Source organism: Salvia hispanica, chromosome 2 (assembly GCF_023119035.1).
Source record: "Salvia hispanica cultivar TCC Black 2014 chromosome 2, UniMelb_Shisp_WGS_1.0, whole genome shotgun sequence".
Taxonomy (NCBI): Eukaryota; Viridiplantae; Streptophyta; class Magnoliopsida; order Lamiales; family Lamiaceae; genus Salvia; species Salvia hispanica.
Window position 1 is genome coordinate 22,359,629 of NC_062966.1, and position 16,315 is coordinate 22,375,943.

Consider the following 16,315-nt stretch of genomic DNA (forward strand, 5'->3'; position numbering starts at 1 on the left):
GAACTAAATATAAAGCACAAGCTGGAATAGCTCAGTTGGTTAGAGCGTGTGGCTGTTAACCACAAGGTCGGAGGTTCAAGCCCTCCTTCTAGCGTTTCTGTTGGTGTTTTTGGATATATTTTTCCAATTTTTATGGATGTATAATTATTAGAACTATTTATGATTGACCACTAATTTACAATTATAAGGTACTATATTATTTATGTTTTATCCATAAATTAATAATTTTGGTAAATTTTCCAGTAGCTCAAGTTTTTAAATTTTACTTAGACAAACACTTAAATCGGAGTTCAGGTTGCATTTCTCTTCTAATCACAACTTATCCATTCATTTCTTCGACATTAATCGATTCATACCTCCACTTAATTCCGAGCCCACAAATAACGACAATTCTGTAAAGACTCGCTTTTGCTACGACTCTTGACCAAATCCGCGCCTACGAGCCGAAGTAATTTTACCTTTCCTTTACCAATATGACATAATTTTGTTTTGTTATTAACCTTTGAAGAAATTAGCACACACCATATCTGAAAACTGATAAGATGAACAAGCAGCACCATACATTGACCAACTTATCCTACAAACAAACATGCATCATCTTCTCCTCCCAAACTCCCCTGCCTTCCAACCTTTTTCGACATCGTCAAAGCTTATTCGAGGCATAACTCACTTAACATGATATTACTTCGACTCAACCCTCAAAACTCAACCACCTCACTCTTCCCAAACTCCCACCATTTCACCACAAAATTGCCATCATCCAAGCCGCCCAATCACCTCAACTTCTCCACAATCAAGAAACTCAGAGCTCTCCAAACTGCCACCGATGCCGACCAATCCGACTCCGTGCAGCCATCCCCGCCCGAACACGAGGAGCCTCCAGTTGTCAACTTCGCATTCGTCCACGTCAGTATTTCTCTTTTGATTTCAATTTTTTTTTTTAAACAATTGTTCAAATTTTTAATATTCGCAGTCGGTTTTGCTGCCGGATGGAACGCCGGATGTGCATTACCGGAAGGCCTGTGGAGGGCAGAAATTGAGAGAGATAATGCTTGATAACAATCTTGAATTGTATGGACCATATGTAAGAAATAAACCATTTTATTTAATTTTTTATATTTGTGATGAATAAAATACGAGACTGAAATATGATATCCCCCGATTGCAGTCTAGGCCTCTGCTAAACTGTGGGGGAGGTGGAACTTGTGCTACATGTATGGTTGAGGTGACATCTATTTCACATATGTATCTAATTTTTCAACGGTACTATCTAATTGTAGATTAATTAGCTTACATTTTGCCTCATTATTTTTGGTATTTTAATGTTAGTAGGTTGTTGAAGGAAGGGAATTATTGAACCCTCGAACAGAAAAAGAGAAGGAAAAGCTTAAAAAGGTAATCCATTTTCGTTGATATTCCCAGGGACGGAGCCAAAAAATAATCTCAAGAGGGGCAAAAATATATATAGAGAAAATTTTGAAGAATTTAGAAGGGGCATTTAGTGAGTAAATGATGTAAATTAACAAAAAAATATAGAAATTTATATGTTAGTAGAAAATTTTGAGGAGCCACGTAGCTATTCATTGGATCCGTCCCTGGATATGCCGAGCATTAAGAAGTTGAACACTTACACTATAACGTATTTTTAGTACTTCACATGACTAAGAAGTAAAACACTGAAAAATAAAAATAATTTGTGTGGCACGTTCTTATTGAGCAACAGAGCGTTGTGTGCTCTTGCACGAACGACCTGTAACACGTGCTCAAGAAACACTGTTGTGGATATCCTGAATATTTTTATACAAAAGTAATTTATAGGAAGTGTGCTTTTTATGTGTATTAATTTTATTAAATTTATGGGTAATTTCAGAAGCCCAAAAATTGGAGACTTGCCTGTCAGGCGATTGTTGGTGAACCAGATTCAAGAGGGCTGGTTTGTCATTTTACCCTTTCTCAATTTGCATATTATTCTACTTAGATGTAAAAGACCAAGTAAAAAAATTAAACTGATTAGTGTAATAAATACTAGTACTATAACATAATTGTGATGGATAATTCATAATTCATTGCAGGTTGTGATCCAACAACTTCCGGAATGGAAAGCTCACAGCTGGAATTATGCAAAAGAGCTTCCTGAAGATGTTTTGCAAATATGAAAATCTTTTTTACTTTTTTTTCATTTTATAATAATTTTTATTTTCATTTTGGGTTGCTAAAATCTGTAGTTTTTTCATAGATGTAAAAGGAAAAAAGTATGGTGAAATAAAAAGTCATAACATTATTGAGACATTTATGGTTTACTTGGAGTATTTTTTTAGTTTGGAAAAGTTCTTTAGTATTATCAAGAGTGATATATAATTCAAATTTTTTGATTCAATGAGTACTAATTCAATAATTAAAATATTCATGATTGATAGAGAAAAAACATATAAAAAGTACTACCAAAAGCATTCATCACATAAACGGGACCATCAAACCAACTCCAAAGGAATCATTCCACAAACCAATTCAGCATTTCAATTTCATCAATAAAAACGGATCTTCAACATTCAAACCAATTCAACAATTTAAAAGAGGAAAAGGAAAATGATTCCCACTTCCCTTTATAACAAAGGGATTTTGCATTTTAGTCCTCAAACAAACCGGAAATCATTAATCATCCAACAAATTTTACACACTTAGAAATCAGTCGAAAGTGGTGCATGCTCGTGGTGCATGAACACGTTGCTGTAGATCGCCCCGGCCAGGCCACCGCCGATGAGTGGCCCAACCCAGTACACCCAGATCCCATCGTAGTCACCGCTGGCCACAGCTGGGCCGAAGGACCGGGCCGGGTTCATGGATCCACCAGAGAAAGGCCCAGCAGCCAAAATGTTGGCTCCCACAATGAAACCAATTGCAATTGGCGCAATCGTGCCCAGTGATCCCTTCTTGGGATCAACTGCGGTGGCGAACACAGTGTACACCAACGCGAATGTGATGATTATCTCCATCACGACTCCCTGGACTGCTCCAACTCCAGCAGCCAACCCGTGAGTCGGGATCGCCTGCATCATTTTAAATTCGGCTTATAAATTGTTGGCCCGTCCTAGTAGCCCATTATGTAACATTTTAGTGGTCCAACAGTATGTCACAATGCCAAGGCAAAAGAGTAATTTCACAATTATTCATAAGATGTTACTATGCTTAATAATTGAATTAGTACTTAATTAGACTTACCAAACCGCCGGTGACGACGGAGAGCAAGAAAGAAGCGACAATGGCGCCCAAGAGCTGAGCAATCCAGTAGAATATTCCGGTGAGGATGGTGATCTGGCCGCCGACGGCCAACCCGAAGGTGACGGCGGGGTTGACGTGGCCGCCGGAGATGTTGGCTCCAATCGAAACGGCTACAAAGAGAGCGAATCCGTGGGCGACCGCCACGGCCACCAGCCCAGCCGGGTCTAGGGCCGCGTCTGCCGTCACCTTGTCTGTTTAAACAACGTGACGGGAGACAAATTAAATCAGCAAATTGGAATAGTAATTTTGCATGAATGCATGCATGATTTAGGCCTTAATCAATTTGCTTTATTTATTTTATAGGGGCTAATGTATAATTTATTTTGTTTACAAGGGGTGGACCGCAATTTTTTTATATATAGGAATTGTGCAATGATTTACAAAAAAATATCAAATATTTTGATGATAAAATTATAAGAATGATTATTTGGTAGGGGGCTTAAGCCTCGCTGCAGTAGAGAGAGTATGTAGGTGTAATAGTACTTACTGTAAGCGATGGCCGAGCCAACGCCAGCAAAGACGAAGAGCAAGGTGGAGATGAACTCGGCGACGTATGCCTTGATCGAGGCGACACTGAATGAGTCATCGAATCGGCCGAAAGCGATTCCTGGCATTTTCTTTATTCACTTGTGAGGAGGAGAGGTGTGAGAGAGTGAAGAGAGGAGATGTTGGAATGTTTTTGAGGTACAAGGGGCACTTTCTATGTCACATTTATATACTACGAAGTCCACGTATTGTTTGATTTAAATAATTTGGGGGTGTGAATTTGAGATGTATATTTATTTATTTTTAATTAGTTTCGTTTCATAATAAGTTAGTATTTGCCCTGGGCCTGCATCCTACATGGACAATTCTATCCACTACGTGACCATTATTATTTAATATAGTTTTCTCTATTGCTGTGAAATAATAAAATGTTCATAAGTAAACTGTGTTATATGGTTTTCATTTAATTTCGTCACGGTTTTGATAGTGACTATAACTTGATCAAATTGTTTTGCATTGTGTAATCCAATTTAGTTTAATGGACCATCACCAAATTTAACAGCTAAATATTGAATTGAATTAGGATCGATAGTAATAGTTACAATTTCTAATTATTATAAAAAAGTCAAATATGAATTGTCTGATTGTCTCCATCACTTCGTTTAAGGATCACATACACATATGTACATTCTCCACCATATATTTCACATCTAGATTTTCATAGAAAATAATCCCAAAAAAAAAATCATATAACCTTAGATAATTTTTAATTTGGTAATCCACGCAATTATTTTATCACCCCATCCAAAAATAGTCGTTTTGGAATATATTTTCATTTATAGACATGAACTCACATAAATGCTCAATAGTACTCCCTCCATCCCCGATTAAAAGTCACACTTTTCCATTTCGGTTCGTCCCCAATTAAAAGTCACACTTCATTTTTATCATAAATAGTAAGTAGGTCACACATTCCACTGACTCAATTCACTCACATTTTATTATAAAACCAATATAAAAAAATGGGTCTCACATTCCACTAACTTTTTTAACCAACTTTTTTTTACATTTCTTAAAACTCATGCCCGGTTAAAGTGTGACTCCTAATCGGGGACAGATGGAGTAGTATATAATATTTTTACCACATGATTTGTCATTTTTTACATCCAAATTATTAATGAGTCATGTTATATAGGAAAGAAAAGTATTAAAATTGAATAATTATTTCACTCACACCACATCAAATACTTAAAAAAAAAGGCTCAAAATATTAGTATAATATAAACATACACTAGTTTTGAAATAGATATATACAAAAATAGATAAGGATGTGAGATGGTGAATGTAATTCCAAATAGATCCAATCAAAAAAGGGAATAGAGGCTTAGCTGTCAAGAACGTGATGCGGTGGAAGTGTCTGGAAAATGTTCGACCTCAATAATATGTCCATGTGAACAACCAATTAAAATGCAGAATGAAATTGCTGTGGTCCCTACGGACGAGCCCCTTTTTTTTAGTTATAAATTTACTTTAATGTGCAATAGTCTAGAAATTATATAAAGATAAATAATTAGGATGCATTTAAATGGTATTGTTCATTTGCATTTAAAGTCTTTGAGACTTTGATTGCCTATAGGTGTAGTTTAGAGCTTGTATTATTCACTTGTATACATTATGAATTTTCGTTGCTTGTTGTGATTCAATTTTTTTTCAATGAACTAGTACAAAATACTCCAATTATCAAATGACAAGTTCAAGATTTGATATAACATGGGAAATGTACACAACAAATATAGAAAATCAATAATGATAACAATTAAATAGATCGTGAAAAACAGTCACAACCAACCTTGCAGTCGTAGAAGTTGAACACCAATATGAAACCAATCTCCACCAATGGTATACAAATACTAAAAGAAGGAATCAACAAGACGATCCAACCAACAACACGGATGGTGTATTGGCGTGTATTTTGTGAATATTGTTTAGTACTTTTCCATCGACTTAGAGCTTGTGTGAATTGTGATACTATTCTTTCTTTTATAGATAACATCACACTGAGTTCAACTCGTTTACTCATCTTGTGTTTATTTGTAGTTTCTCTTTTATTTATAGCTTTTCTTTTGTAGTACTCTCCCGTCCTAAGGAGGACTAATACTAGTTCGTCATCAATCTTTATAACGATTCAAACTCCGAATATATTAATTAGAATAGAATCGTCTTACAAGCTATCATTGTCTATCTCCATATATGTACCGAAATCCGTCTGTGATGAAATTCGACTATTTTTTACCTCAAAATCACTACAACTTAACTATGCTGCAACGCATTAGTTCCATCTTCATTTTTATATTTTTATGTTTATTTAATTACTACTCCGTGAAGAGGGGATGGGGCCAAGACCTCCATTGGGCCACATAGTGCGCCGACCAACTAATCAATACCTTACCTTTTTGCTAGGTTTCCTTTTCCACTTTTTTATTAGAATTGAAATTTTTGTGGATAGGATTACGGAGGACTATGATATTAATATATATAAGTGGATTACGGGATTTAAATTATTTTAATAATGTAATTAAACTATAGATCAGGTAAAGACATGGTTAGATAAGAGGAATCTTGATTTGATTAAGGTGTTTGGTTCGAATAAAGAAATGGTTCTATTATCTGGAGATAAGGTATGCGTTCGAATTTATAAGTATTTTTGGCTTTTTTTCTGATAATTTTAATCGTTCGATTTCCTCAAAAAGAGACTTTTCAATTGGCATACTTAAGAAATAACGATCTTATTTAATTAGCAATGATTGTGCTCAAGAGCTAATTAATACTTATAATTAATGATGACACAATGGGTTGTCAATGTCATATACTCATATACAGGTAAAAAAAATGTATTCTTTGCATATATCGAAGTGCTAGTTGCTAACTAATCCTTATATTTTACTTCGTTACAAAATGGATTCAACTTTAAAAGCATTTTAATTATTAATATCACAATATTTTGAATTGTCTTAAATTCATCTCTTTTCTTAATTTGGAGTTGAGATTTAAATGTTCATCAAGCCTTACAGTTGAAAATTAATTTATTTGAGATTTAGAAGCAAAATAATGATAATAATCACAAATTTATTGCAAATGAAAGACTAGGACATTATTAAAACGTTCGAAAATAGTAGTAGTATCTAATTTATAGCAATATCGAAAAGTGGGGATTTAACAACCAAATTATCTCTATTTAGAAATATATGGCCTCTAAATTTAAAGGGTTGACAAATTTTATGGTCTTTTTAACCAAAATTTGATCAAGTTAAAAATAATAATACAAATTGTGAGATCGATGATTCTTATATTTCTCAGAACCACCTTCGCTACTGCCCATTTAATTTTATAAAATAAATCTAATCTCAATCTGATCGACTGATTGGGGTAATTTAAAATATGAATTTAATTCTTAAGTACTGCCCATTTAATTTTATAGAATATATCAAATCTCAATCTGATTGACTGACTGGGGTGATTTTAAATACTTATGAATTAATTCCTATTTACTGTACTCTATTTTATAGGTGAAATTTTGATTGGGGTGATTTTAAATATGAGTTATTTCCTTTTTACAGTACTCTATTTTATGAGTAAATTTTAAATGGACGTATTCCTTTATACTACCTTAGAATTGTGTGGAAAAAGTGGTGGGATTCAATAGGTGGGAGTGGATTTTCATATTGTGTGTGTAAATATATGTACTAGCACCTTCTTTGTGTAGTTTTGCGTGTTAACTCTTTTAATTTCAATTATTGGTGCAAAATCTTTCAAGATTCGAATCAATTCAATTTACAGTTTTCTAAAATGATTATGTACATAGACCTATTTTAGCATGATTTGAAGACGACGTAGCGTTAAGAATATTGTTTATTTATCTATTTTTAGAAAGTAAAACTCCATTAGTCCATAAAAAATTATTTTCGATGAAATTTTAATATGAAAGTGATAAAATATTAAAAAAAGATAAAAAGTGAATAATAGTATATTGGAAATAATTTTTTATTTTTAATATAAGACTAATTTTAATAGACGAACAAAAATAAAAATATAAAACTAAACGATGAAGAACAAATTTAAGAAAAATATACCTTCTTAAAAACTAACAACTCCAAAATTAGAAGGTAAATGGATTGAAGGTAAAATGACTATAATTTGGGATGAAAACAATATAATATATAAATCGAATTCAAATCTTATACTGCAATCATTTTAAAATATAGTAAATTTCAGTTTTATCTTTTTCATTTAATTTATAATTACTAGCTGTCACGCTATATATATTATCTCAGTATATTAATTTATTTATAATTTATGCTATGATGACTACAACTTCATCACTTGTAACATTTGCATACGGAAACTTTTTCCACTCGCAATATACTAATTTTGTAAACACTATTCTACTCCACTATAAAGGGTGAAATAAATGTTCCTTTTTTTTTCTTTTAAGAAATTAGTAATCCATGGAATGTCATGAATATATAAAGACGATATATCGCTTTCCAATCCCAGCCATTGAGGAAAAAAATAAAATAGACATCTACTTTGGATGCGATCAAATGATAGGAGGCAAATAAAAAGCATAATTATCAAAGAAAACGATTCTTTTCGAAAGAAAAAAGAAGAATAATGATTGTTGGACGGCCCTAACTATGCACGATGTCAAAATGGTCGGTGTAAAAAAATAAATTGTGACAATGATTTTCATTGGGTCCAACTTAGGTCGGTTTTATTTTAATACTACAAAGTTTCAACCACATAATTAATTTACTATGTATGTACGGTTTCACATTTTCTACTTCCAAATTGATAACAATACCAAGAGTTGTATTTATTTATTTATTTTCTCTTCAACTACTGATTATTAGATAAAAATGTTGTTTCAAGGTTGGTTTCCTTGTAATTAGCAAAAACCAAAGTTGCTCGCTAATTGCAAAACACCTAGCACATGCATAGACTTGTCAATATTAACGAGCACATATTGAGCTTAAACAATAGAATCACAAGAGTGGAAAATTTTGAGTACCGACATGCTCAATAAATTGTCTTCAGTTCATCGTTTGAAAATGGTCGTTATTTTTCCGAGCACTAGAGTTTGCTCGGTAAGTTTGCTTAGTAGATGCTTCGTAACTGAGCGACGATCCTTTAACTGATCCCCAAAATGCTTGGTAGTTCTGTTTATTCAAGCACTTTTGCTATGTTAAGCTATGTTATAATTGAATTTGAATGGTAAGAACAAGGGAGTAGGGGTGTTCGCCAATAAATGTTCAGCTCATGATTGGGCTTTAGACAAGCCCATTTGTTCATCTGATTTATAATGGGCATTCTTAGGCCCAGTTTTATCCAACTACAACATAGTAATCCAAAAAATTATTGGAACAGTAATCAATAAGCTAACCTAACTATAAAGTTTAAGAATCCAACTAAACTAAACACAAGTTCAAATATCCACTTACAAGGAATGTGATGTGATCACATATACATTCGGATTAAATGAATTCTGAGTGTTGAAATATCTTATACTATGATTAAATTAAATTTTGGACCACAATTTTTTGGGACATATTTATACTTGTTGGTACCGAATTAACCACCAAAACCCTTGAAAAAGAATAACAATGATTATTTGAAAAATTCATAATTGTACCTCAAATAAATACATTTTCAAAGGTGGGCAATTATTATACACTCTCTCTATCTCATTTAATAAAAGTATCTTACAAAGAAAATGTGACGCTTTAATATGTCCAGTTGAGTTGGGATATTCGATTTATTAGTGTAAAATTTGTGTTTCATTTCAGCTTGTAATTTGTAATGCATTTATGAATATAGGGAAAACAAGAAGCACAACCGGGCATGCTAATGGTACTATAATTTATACACACTAAATACGAAAAAAAAATAATACAAATATACCCTAATTAATTTCAAATTAAAATAAAGCTCAATACAAAGTCGGACAAAAGTCAAGCTCAAGTCAATTCAAAATAATCACGAGCATTTGGCGCCGAATCATGAGTTTGTGTGGCGGCATTCCTAACCCGCCACACCTTAAGCACGCCGTCAAGGCTCCCCGTGCACACAGTGCATCCCTCCTCCCCTGCATCGTCTGACGCCAGACGATCAAGGAAGGCAGTGACGCACCTGACGGGCCCGCGGTGCCCCTTCAGCACCGCGATGCACGAGTGGAACCCGTCGGCCTCCCGGACCCAAACCCGGCTCGTCGAGTCCGCGGACCCGGTGACGACATAGGCGCCCGTGCCGGCCAGGCACAGGACGGCGTGCGTGTGGCCCGGGAGCGCGCCGCCGTACTGGAGCTGGCCCGAGAACCACCCTTTGAGCCAGTAGTGCACGTAGCCGTCCGTGCACCCGGCGTAGAGCACGCCCCCGTCGGCCGTGAGGGCCAGGGCCTTGACGGGGGAGTGCTTGGTCGGGAGCGTCACCGTGAGGGAGTGGGGGCGGGCCCCACTGCAGAAGTTGCGCCGCCACACCCTCACGGTGGCGTCGTCCGAGGCCGTGTACAGGACGCCGTCGTCCGCGAGGGCGATGGCGTTGACCGGCTCGGGGTGGGCCAGGATCGTCTCGATGCACTTGAAGTCGGTGATTCGCCACACTTTGACGGTTTTGTCTAGCGACGCCGAGTACAAAATGTCGTCGGCGGTATTGATTGCTAGCGACGAAATTGGCGCTAGATGTTTCGACTGTCGATAGCAAAATTAATTTAATAATTAGAGCTACACAATAGAGCAATTGAAGAAAATTTATAACTATATGAATAAAGCTGATAATCCATATATCATAATTGAATACGACATTTCTCACCAAAAAAAAATGTATATATCCCTTCCGATCAACTTAAGAGGTAATTAGTGCATGCTTCTGTGCAAGTTGTAAAAATTGAATTTGACAATAATTTAATATTGAAGACAAAGATATACAAAAACAATTAATACAATATCTACGAAGCCAACTAACTATTTAATTAAAGTGATTTTTTTTTTCATAAATGCCAAGCAATAAAACGATATAATCAAGAAATTAAACGACAGGGTTTTGGAAAACATTTTATTCAATAAACTCCCACCAAATGCATAATTTTATTCAAAGCAACGTGTTTATAACAGTATATTTTGTTTATTAATATTATACTGATTATTTGAATTCTACATAAAATGGGACAAGAAGTAATGATCTAACGACAACTAGAATATTTATTTTCTTTTGCATAATTCTTTAATTAAATTGTATACGTGTGTGTCATTTTCACATGTCTTCAAATATATATGCTTCATTTAATTGAATGCTATCGATATATATTAGGTATATGTATTAATGGTGTTCCTGACGACCTGAACAATAAAAGGCTAAACATTTTACAAAGAATTTAATTCCAAGAAAAAAAACAGTCCATCTTTAAATATTTTTGTCAGATTCACTCAGTATTGGTTATAGCTACTTCACCAGAAATAATTAAAAGCCAATTCAAGAAGTAAACCACAACTTGTGTGCATGTGTTGGCCTAGAGTGAGTGGTCTGACCACGCGACTTAATTATTTACTTTACACATAAATAAAATAAGTAGTAATTACCGTCTTATCGTGGCCGGCGATATATCCTCGTAGAAAACTCCCGGCCGCGGGGACGGTCGCGATCCGCACGTGCTTGACGGCCCCTTCCCACGTGCGTCTCCAAACCCTAATTTTGCAGTCCGCGTAGGCGGCGTAGACCCTATCGTTCGAGACCTGCAGCGCGACAACCACGCACGCTCTCGTCTTGAGCTGGCCGCACTCGGTGAACTCCGGCATCTTCCACACGCCGACGGCGTTGGACTGCGAGCCAGTGTAGACGAGGCCGTTGGCGGCGGCGATGCAGAGGATCTGGCCGTCCTTTTTCAGCACGGAGGAGACGCAGCGGCAGGTGGAGGCGGCGGCGGCGTCGGGGTCGAGCTTGGAGGAGGAGAGGCGGGCCAGGGCGGGGCGTATGGAGCAGGGGAGGGAGGCGGCGGTGGCGAAGCTGAGGCGGGGAGGGAGGGAGACGGCGGGGAGGTCTGAGCGCGGCGCCTCTTTGGAGGAGGCGCTGCGCGGGAATTTTAGGGTTCGGCCGCGGAGGTCGAAGGAGGGATTGGGCGGGCCATCGTCGAGGGAGGAAGGGGTTTCCATGTATTAGATTTTTGGGGGGAGAGAGGGGTGAGGGTTTAGGGGGGAGTTAAGAAGGGTGGGGGGAGAAGGTGGTTGGATAATTGTTTGAGACATTTACATTTTTGGAGACTAATAGGTAAGATCAATTGTGTATGATTTATGGTAATTAAATTGAATAGGAACACCGGAATTAATGATATACCGACATAGACTATAGACATATAACACTATTCGTTACTAGTTTGTTTTTTATGATGAGTTTGGGCACCCACAACCGGTGCCGCCGCACACCGTGCGCCCTAGCTAGTACGAATAAGGTGGGTTTGTTCACGACGTGTGTTCGTATGAGGTGTGTTCATCATCACGGCTACAATACTTTGAATTCGGGGCAGATTGTTGTAAAAAATCATGAAGTTTGAACGTTTTCTAGTCTGTCCCGCAACTTTTAAAACTTAGTTGGAAATATTATGAACTTTGGTTTGTTCAATAATTTTCCTTGTGAAATTGCATGTGATATGGAAGCCGAGAATTCACGTACGAATGTTATCAGCGGTGAATTATGCGATGTTGCCGATGTCGACGTCTATTCATTAAGAAAAGAACTTCAAAAATATATTACAACACTGGCGAACGTTTTATTTCACAGTAGATTAACGTTTTATTTCACAGTAGATTAATTGAGAACAATTCTAAATTTCATTATTTCTCGAATTTTTAAAGTTAATCACAACAAGTTTGACCAAACTTTATTTTATTTCAATTAACCTTTGAATTTCTTATAATTTAAAACTTGTATACTCCCCATAAATGCATGGAATGCCGCTCGTTGAAGTCATAAATATATCGATCGAACTCGTATAAAAAAATTCATGACTTGAACCAATATCTACTCTCTCTCTTTCCTGTATAAGTAGAATACCAAAGTAAGCATGACATCATCAGTATTTCTTAATTTTCTTCGTTTGTTGTGTAGCCGTGTTAATTCGAAATTCCAACTTATTAATTCAAGGGAAATAAATATATTACCAACCATGACACATTTTATCCTCGTTATGGAGTAATAGAAGTTGTGTCATTGAATTTGAATTTACGTTACATATATTAAATTGCAAAAGTTTACACTAAAAAAATCACCTACAATACTTTATTACTCCTATGCATTATTAGTTAGTTACTAGTACTATAAAAAAATAAATGGTAATTTTCGAAACAACAAATAATTATGATATAATATTAAACAATGTTATATTTGTAATTTGATTATAATTTTCAATCTATTATCCTACGATAGTAGTAGTACCACTACAATTGATTATGATATTTAACCTTATTTATAAGGGCATACAAGTCATTTACAATTAAAGAAGGGATCAGTATGGAAGTATCTAAAAGTTTTGGGGCAGAAATGAGATATACCAATAAATCAATCACCATCAATAAAATCTGAGTGCAGCGGTAAAGGCACGGAGGCGCACACACAGAGCACGCAGTGAGCGTGAAATGACCACCGGGAACAAGCTGCTCGAGAGAGCCCTCTCCATACGGCGGTCGCCTCACGCGACGGACGGCGCCGCGTCGTTCTTCGACGATGGCGCCGGCGACGAGTCGAAGAACCGCAAGCACATTTCAATCGCGATGCGGATCGCCAATTTCCTCACCCGAACCGGATATCTCTGGCCCGTTCTCATCATCGCCCTGCTAATCGTGATTATCGTCTCCGTCATCATCGGCTCGCGCGATTTGGTCTGCATCTCGGCCTCCACCTCCGATCACATCTCGCGGCTCAGTTTTTTCGGATTTGATGCGCGGGAGTCGGATTTCGGATCTCTTGGCGTTCCTTGGTGTAAGTTGCTATCTCTTTACTTCTAAGGATTGGGGGTTTGGAAACCGAATGTTCACCGACCTATTTCTGAATCTTAATTCTGTGTTTTCGTAGTTTTTGATTGTGGCAAATGCACGTCATTATCTTTGTGCGTCTCACATTTGGTGAATTATATTTATGTTAGTATCTGGAGTAGATTTGCATTAGTATATGAGGGCTTGTATTTGTGTGGATTGGATGGATAATCACCCAGTCTTATTGATGAAATCATGTGTAGGTATATAGTAGTTTTTGGAGGACTGAAATCTGAGAATCAGATAACCGCAATATTCTTTGTTTGTTGTGAAAGCAACGGTTTTTATTTACTTGTTATTTGAAAATTTATGCTGTGTGCAATTGGTGAATGGAATATTCTGAAAAGTTGCTAGAAGTTGTGCCATTTTAGTTTTGTGGGGTGGGGTGAGGTTTGCATCACCTCTGATTTCTTCATGTTTTACTTGAATTTAGTTTGATGGTCGGAGTATTAGTTACCATATTTGTCTCATTAATATAGTTTAATTAGTTACAAAAGCTGTCCTAGCGATGGATTAGTTAATTGTTTTTTATTTATGTTCAGTCCATAGTTAGGTGGGATTGCCATTCAGAAAATTGTATTGTAGAACTATTCAAAGTATTCTCATGTTTCTTGAGCTATGATCATGTGTTGCTGATATCTAATTTTGTGATATTAGAGATAATAAGTTGTGGAGGAATTTGTACTCATATAATAATTCTCTTTGTCAAAAGGCAGATCGAAACATGGAAAAGATGTAGAATGGACATCCAAGGATTTGCTGATTGGACTTGAAGAGTTCATACCAATATATGAAACCCGGCCCATTAAGAACAACATGTATGGAATGGGTTTCGACCACAGTTTTGGACTTTGGTTTATCACGAGATGGTTGAAGCCAGACTTAATGATTGAAAGTGGCGCCTTTAAAGGGCATTCAACTTGGGTTTTGAGGCAAGCAATGCCAGATAAGCCTATTGTGTCAATTTCACCTCGCCATCCTGAGAAGTACCTTAAGAAGGGACCTGCTTATGTTGATGGAAATTGCACATATTTTGCTGGGAAAGACTTTGTAGATTTTGGAAGCATGGATTGGGGAAAAGTGATGAGAAAATATGGGATCAAAGACCGCAGTCGGGTTCTTGTCTTCTTCGATGACCACCAAAATGAACTGAAGAGGTAAGATGTAGTTCCTTAATGGCACGATTATTATGAATAGCCCCATATAGTGATGTTGGAATTGTGTTATACCTATCAAAAGAATAGCCATATAAATTCTGATAACTCCCATGTTTTTATGCAACTCATTGATGAGCAGATTAAAACAAGCGCTGAAAGCTAGTTTCAAGCATCTAATTTTTGAAGACAATTATGATACTGGAACTGGAGATCATTACTCACTCAGACAAATATGTGATCAATTTTATATAAGAGGTATGTTTTCTTTCTTTTACAGCTTTATGGCCTTGACATCCTCCTAGGATGCATATCTATTTACTTGAACATAGTTTTAGCTCTTCCTTTTTTTCCTTATTTGTTATTGTCCTTCGTATCAAAATAAAGTTTTAGGGAATCGGTTCAGTTACTTGATGGTTACCTATTCTGATGGGAGGAGGTCTTTGAATCTAGTTGTTGGAGAGTATGCGAAACACTCCCAGACAGAGCTAGGGTAACAATTAAATGTCTGTTTTAATCTAGTTGTGGTTGGAGAGGATCATGCGAAAAGTTAGATAGAGATAAACTGTGAATCTGTAATAGTAAATTGTGGATTTGGTGAAAGTGAGACTCTTGACAAGCTGGGCGAACTCTCGAGAGTCTATATTCAGTAAATAGAGCCAATTGTTAGTTGTGCCACAGCAGCAAAAAGCAAATGTGGTGGTTCTTTTTTCTTCTCTTTTTTCTGTTCATGCTGTTTGCCTCTTCTGTTCATATGACTTGTATAGATGGATTTATATAGTTAGAATTGTTTCCGTCCTATTGCAGGCGGTGGGCATAGCTGCTTCAAAGATAGTGATGAAGCTAGAATAAGATTCCGGAGGAGAAAATTCTGGGAGAAAGCAGCTGACATAGACGAGCTATGTGGGGCAGGAGAGGCATGGTGGGGCGTGAAAGGGCAGATGCGTGATGATTTCAACCACAGCAACAAGGCAATTACATACGGCGAGCATTTTAAAAATAGCAGATTTGTGGAGTCGGTTCTGGACGTTTACTGGGAACTACCCCCAGTGGCTGGCCCTTCACTTACGCATCAGACAAGATACGATCCAGCACGCACCACCACCCCTATTGTAGAAGACGGTAGATACAGTTTGTTCCGGAAGCTTGGCTTGTCACAGCTCGATCCTTCTGTATTTAATGGATACACACAAATGGTATACCTTCAGGTATCTAAACCTGAAACATAATCTCTCAGACATGGTATGTTTTCTGCACTTGTAACTTTGAAACTTGTTAATATCAATCCCCATTTTCCCAGCCTTTTTTATTAGTAGTTCC

General features: G+C 36.6%; 4 protein-coding genes and 1 non-coding gene across 5 annotated transcripts; 3 read left to right on the forward strand and 2 right to left on the reverse strand.

Moving 5' to 3' along the window:
• The first annotated feature begins 20 nt into the window (after nucleotides 1–20).
• Nucleotides 21–94, forward strand: TRNAN-GUU. The gene has a single exon. It is a non-coding gene; the product is annotated as a tRNA-Asn (tRNA).
• A 481-nt stretch (nucleotides 95–575) lies between these two features.
• LOC125205615 (photosynthetic NDH subunit of subcomplex B 3, chloroplastic) lies at nucleotides 576–2,289 on the forward strand. Its single transcript, XM_048104659.1, has 6 exons — nucleotides 576–906; nucleotides 974–1,084; nucleotides 1,169–1,225; nucleotides 1,333–1,395; nucleotides 1,871–1,933; nucleotides 2,073–2,289. Exons 1-6 carry the CDS (start codon nucleotides 676–678, stop codon nucleotides 2,154–2,156), a joined length of 609 nt encoding a protein of 202 aa, XP_047960616.1. The 5' UTR covers nucleotides 576–675; the 3' UTR covers nucleotides 2,157–2,289.
• Nucleotides 2,290–2,491: 202 nt separating this feature from the next.
• On the reverse strand, nucleotides 2,492–3,976 carry LOC125205614 (aquaporin TIP2-1). The gene is made up of 3 exons (XM_048104658.1): nucleotides 3,767–3,976; nucleotides 3,220–3,470; nucleotides 2,492–3,047 (listed from the first exon to the last, which is right to left on the reverse strand). Exons 1-3 carry the CDS (start codon nucleotides 3,891–3,893, stop codon nucleotides 2,679–2,681), a joined length of 747 nt encoding a protein of 248 aa, XP_047960615.1. The 5' UTR covers nucleotides 3,894–3,976; the 3' UTR covers nucleotides 2,492–2,678.
• A 5,673-nt stretch (nucleotides 3,977–9,649) lies between these two features.
• Nucleotides 9,650–11,996, reverse strand: LOC125207837 (protein JINGUBANG-like). Its single transcript, XM_048107335.1, has 2 exons — nucleotides 11,397–11,996; nucleotides 9,650–10,508 (listed from the first exon to the last, which is right to left on the reverse strand). Exons 1-2 carry the CDS (start codon nucleotides 11,964–11,966, stop codon nucleotides 9,780–9,782), a joined length of 1,299 nt encoding a protein of 432 aa, XP_047963292.1. The 5' UTR covers nucleotides 11,967–11,996; the 3' UTR covers nucleotides 9,650–9,779.
• A 1,409-nt stretch (nucleotides 11,997–13,405) lies between these two features.
• Nucleotides 13,406–16,297, forward strand: LOC125205244. The gene is made up of 4 exons (XM_048104076.1): nucleotides 13,406–13,788; nucleotides 14,554–14,998; nucleotides 15,138–15,253; nucleotides 15,803–16,297. The coding sequence occupies exons 1-4, from the start codon at nucleotides 13,446–13,448 to the stop codon at nucleotides 16,222–16,224; spliced, it is 1,326 nt and encodes a 441-aa protein (XP_047960033.1). The 5' UTR covers nucleotides 13,406–13,445; the 3' UTR covers nucleotides 16,225–16,297.
• Nucleotides 16,298–16,315: the final 18 nt, after the last annotated feature.

Coding starts and splice junctions, on each gene's coding strand:
- LOC125205614 (XM_048104658.1), bottom strand. CDS start 3,893: ATGCCAGGAATCGCTTTCGGCCGATTCGATGACTCATTCAGTGTCGCC. Junction 3,471..3,766: donor TGGCTCGGCCATCGCTTACA/GTAAGTACTATT, acceptor TTGTTTAAACAG/ACAAGGTGACGGCAGACGCG. Junction 3,048..3,219: donor CCGTCGTCACCGGCGGTTTG/GTAAGTCTAATT, acceptor AAAATGATGCAG/GCGATCCCGACTCACGGGTT.
- LOC125207837 (XM_048107335.1), bottom strand. CDS start 11,966: ATGGAAACCCCTTCCTCCCTCGACGATGGCCCGCCCAATCCCTCCTTC. Junction 10,509..11,396: donor TCGCCGGCCACGATAAGACG/GTAATTACTACT, acceptor TGCTATCGACAG/TCGAAACATCTAGCGCCAAT.
- LOC125205615 (XM_048104659.1), top strand. CDS start 676: ATGATATTACTTCGACTCAACCCTCAAAACTCAACCACCTCACTCTTC. Junction 907..973: donor TCAACTTCGCATTCGTCCAC/GTCAGTATTTCT, acceptor TAATATTCGCAG/TCGGTTTTGCTGCCGGATGG. Junction 1,396..1,870: donor AGAAGGAAAAGCTTAAAAAG/GTAATCCATTTT, acceptor GGGTAATTTCAG/AAGCCCAAAAATTGGAGACT.
- LOC125205244 (XM_048104076.1), top strand. CDS start 13,446: ATGACCACCGGGAACAAGCTGCTCGAGAGAGCCCTCTCCATACGGCGG. Junction 13,789..14,553: donor ATCTCTTGGCGTTCCTTGGT/GTAAGTTGCTAT, acceptor CTTTGTCAAAAG/GCAGATCGAAACATGGAAAA. Junction 14,999..15,137: donor CACCAAAATGAACTGAAGAG/GTAAGATGTAGT, acceptor ATTGATGAGCAG/ATTAAAACAAGCGCTGAAAG.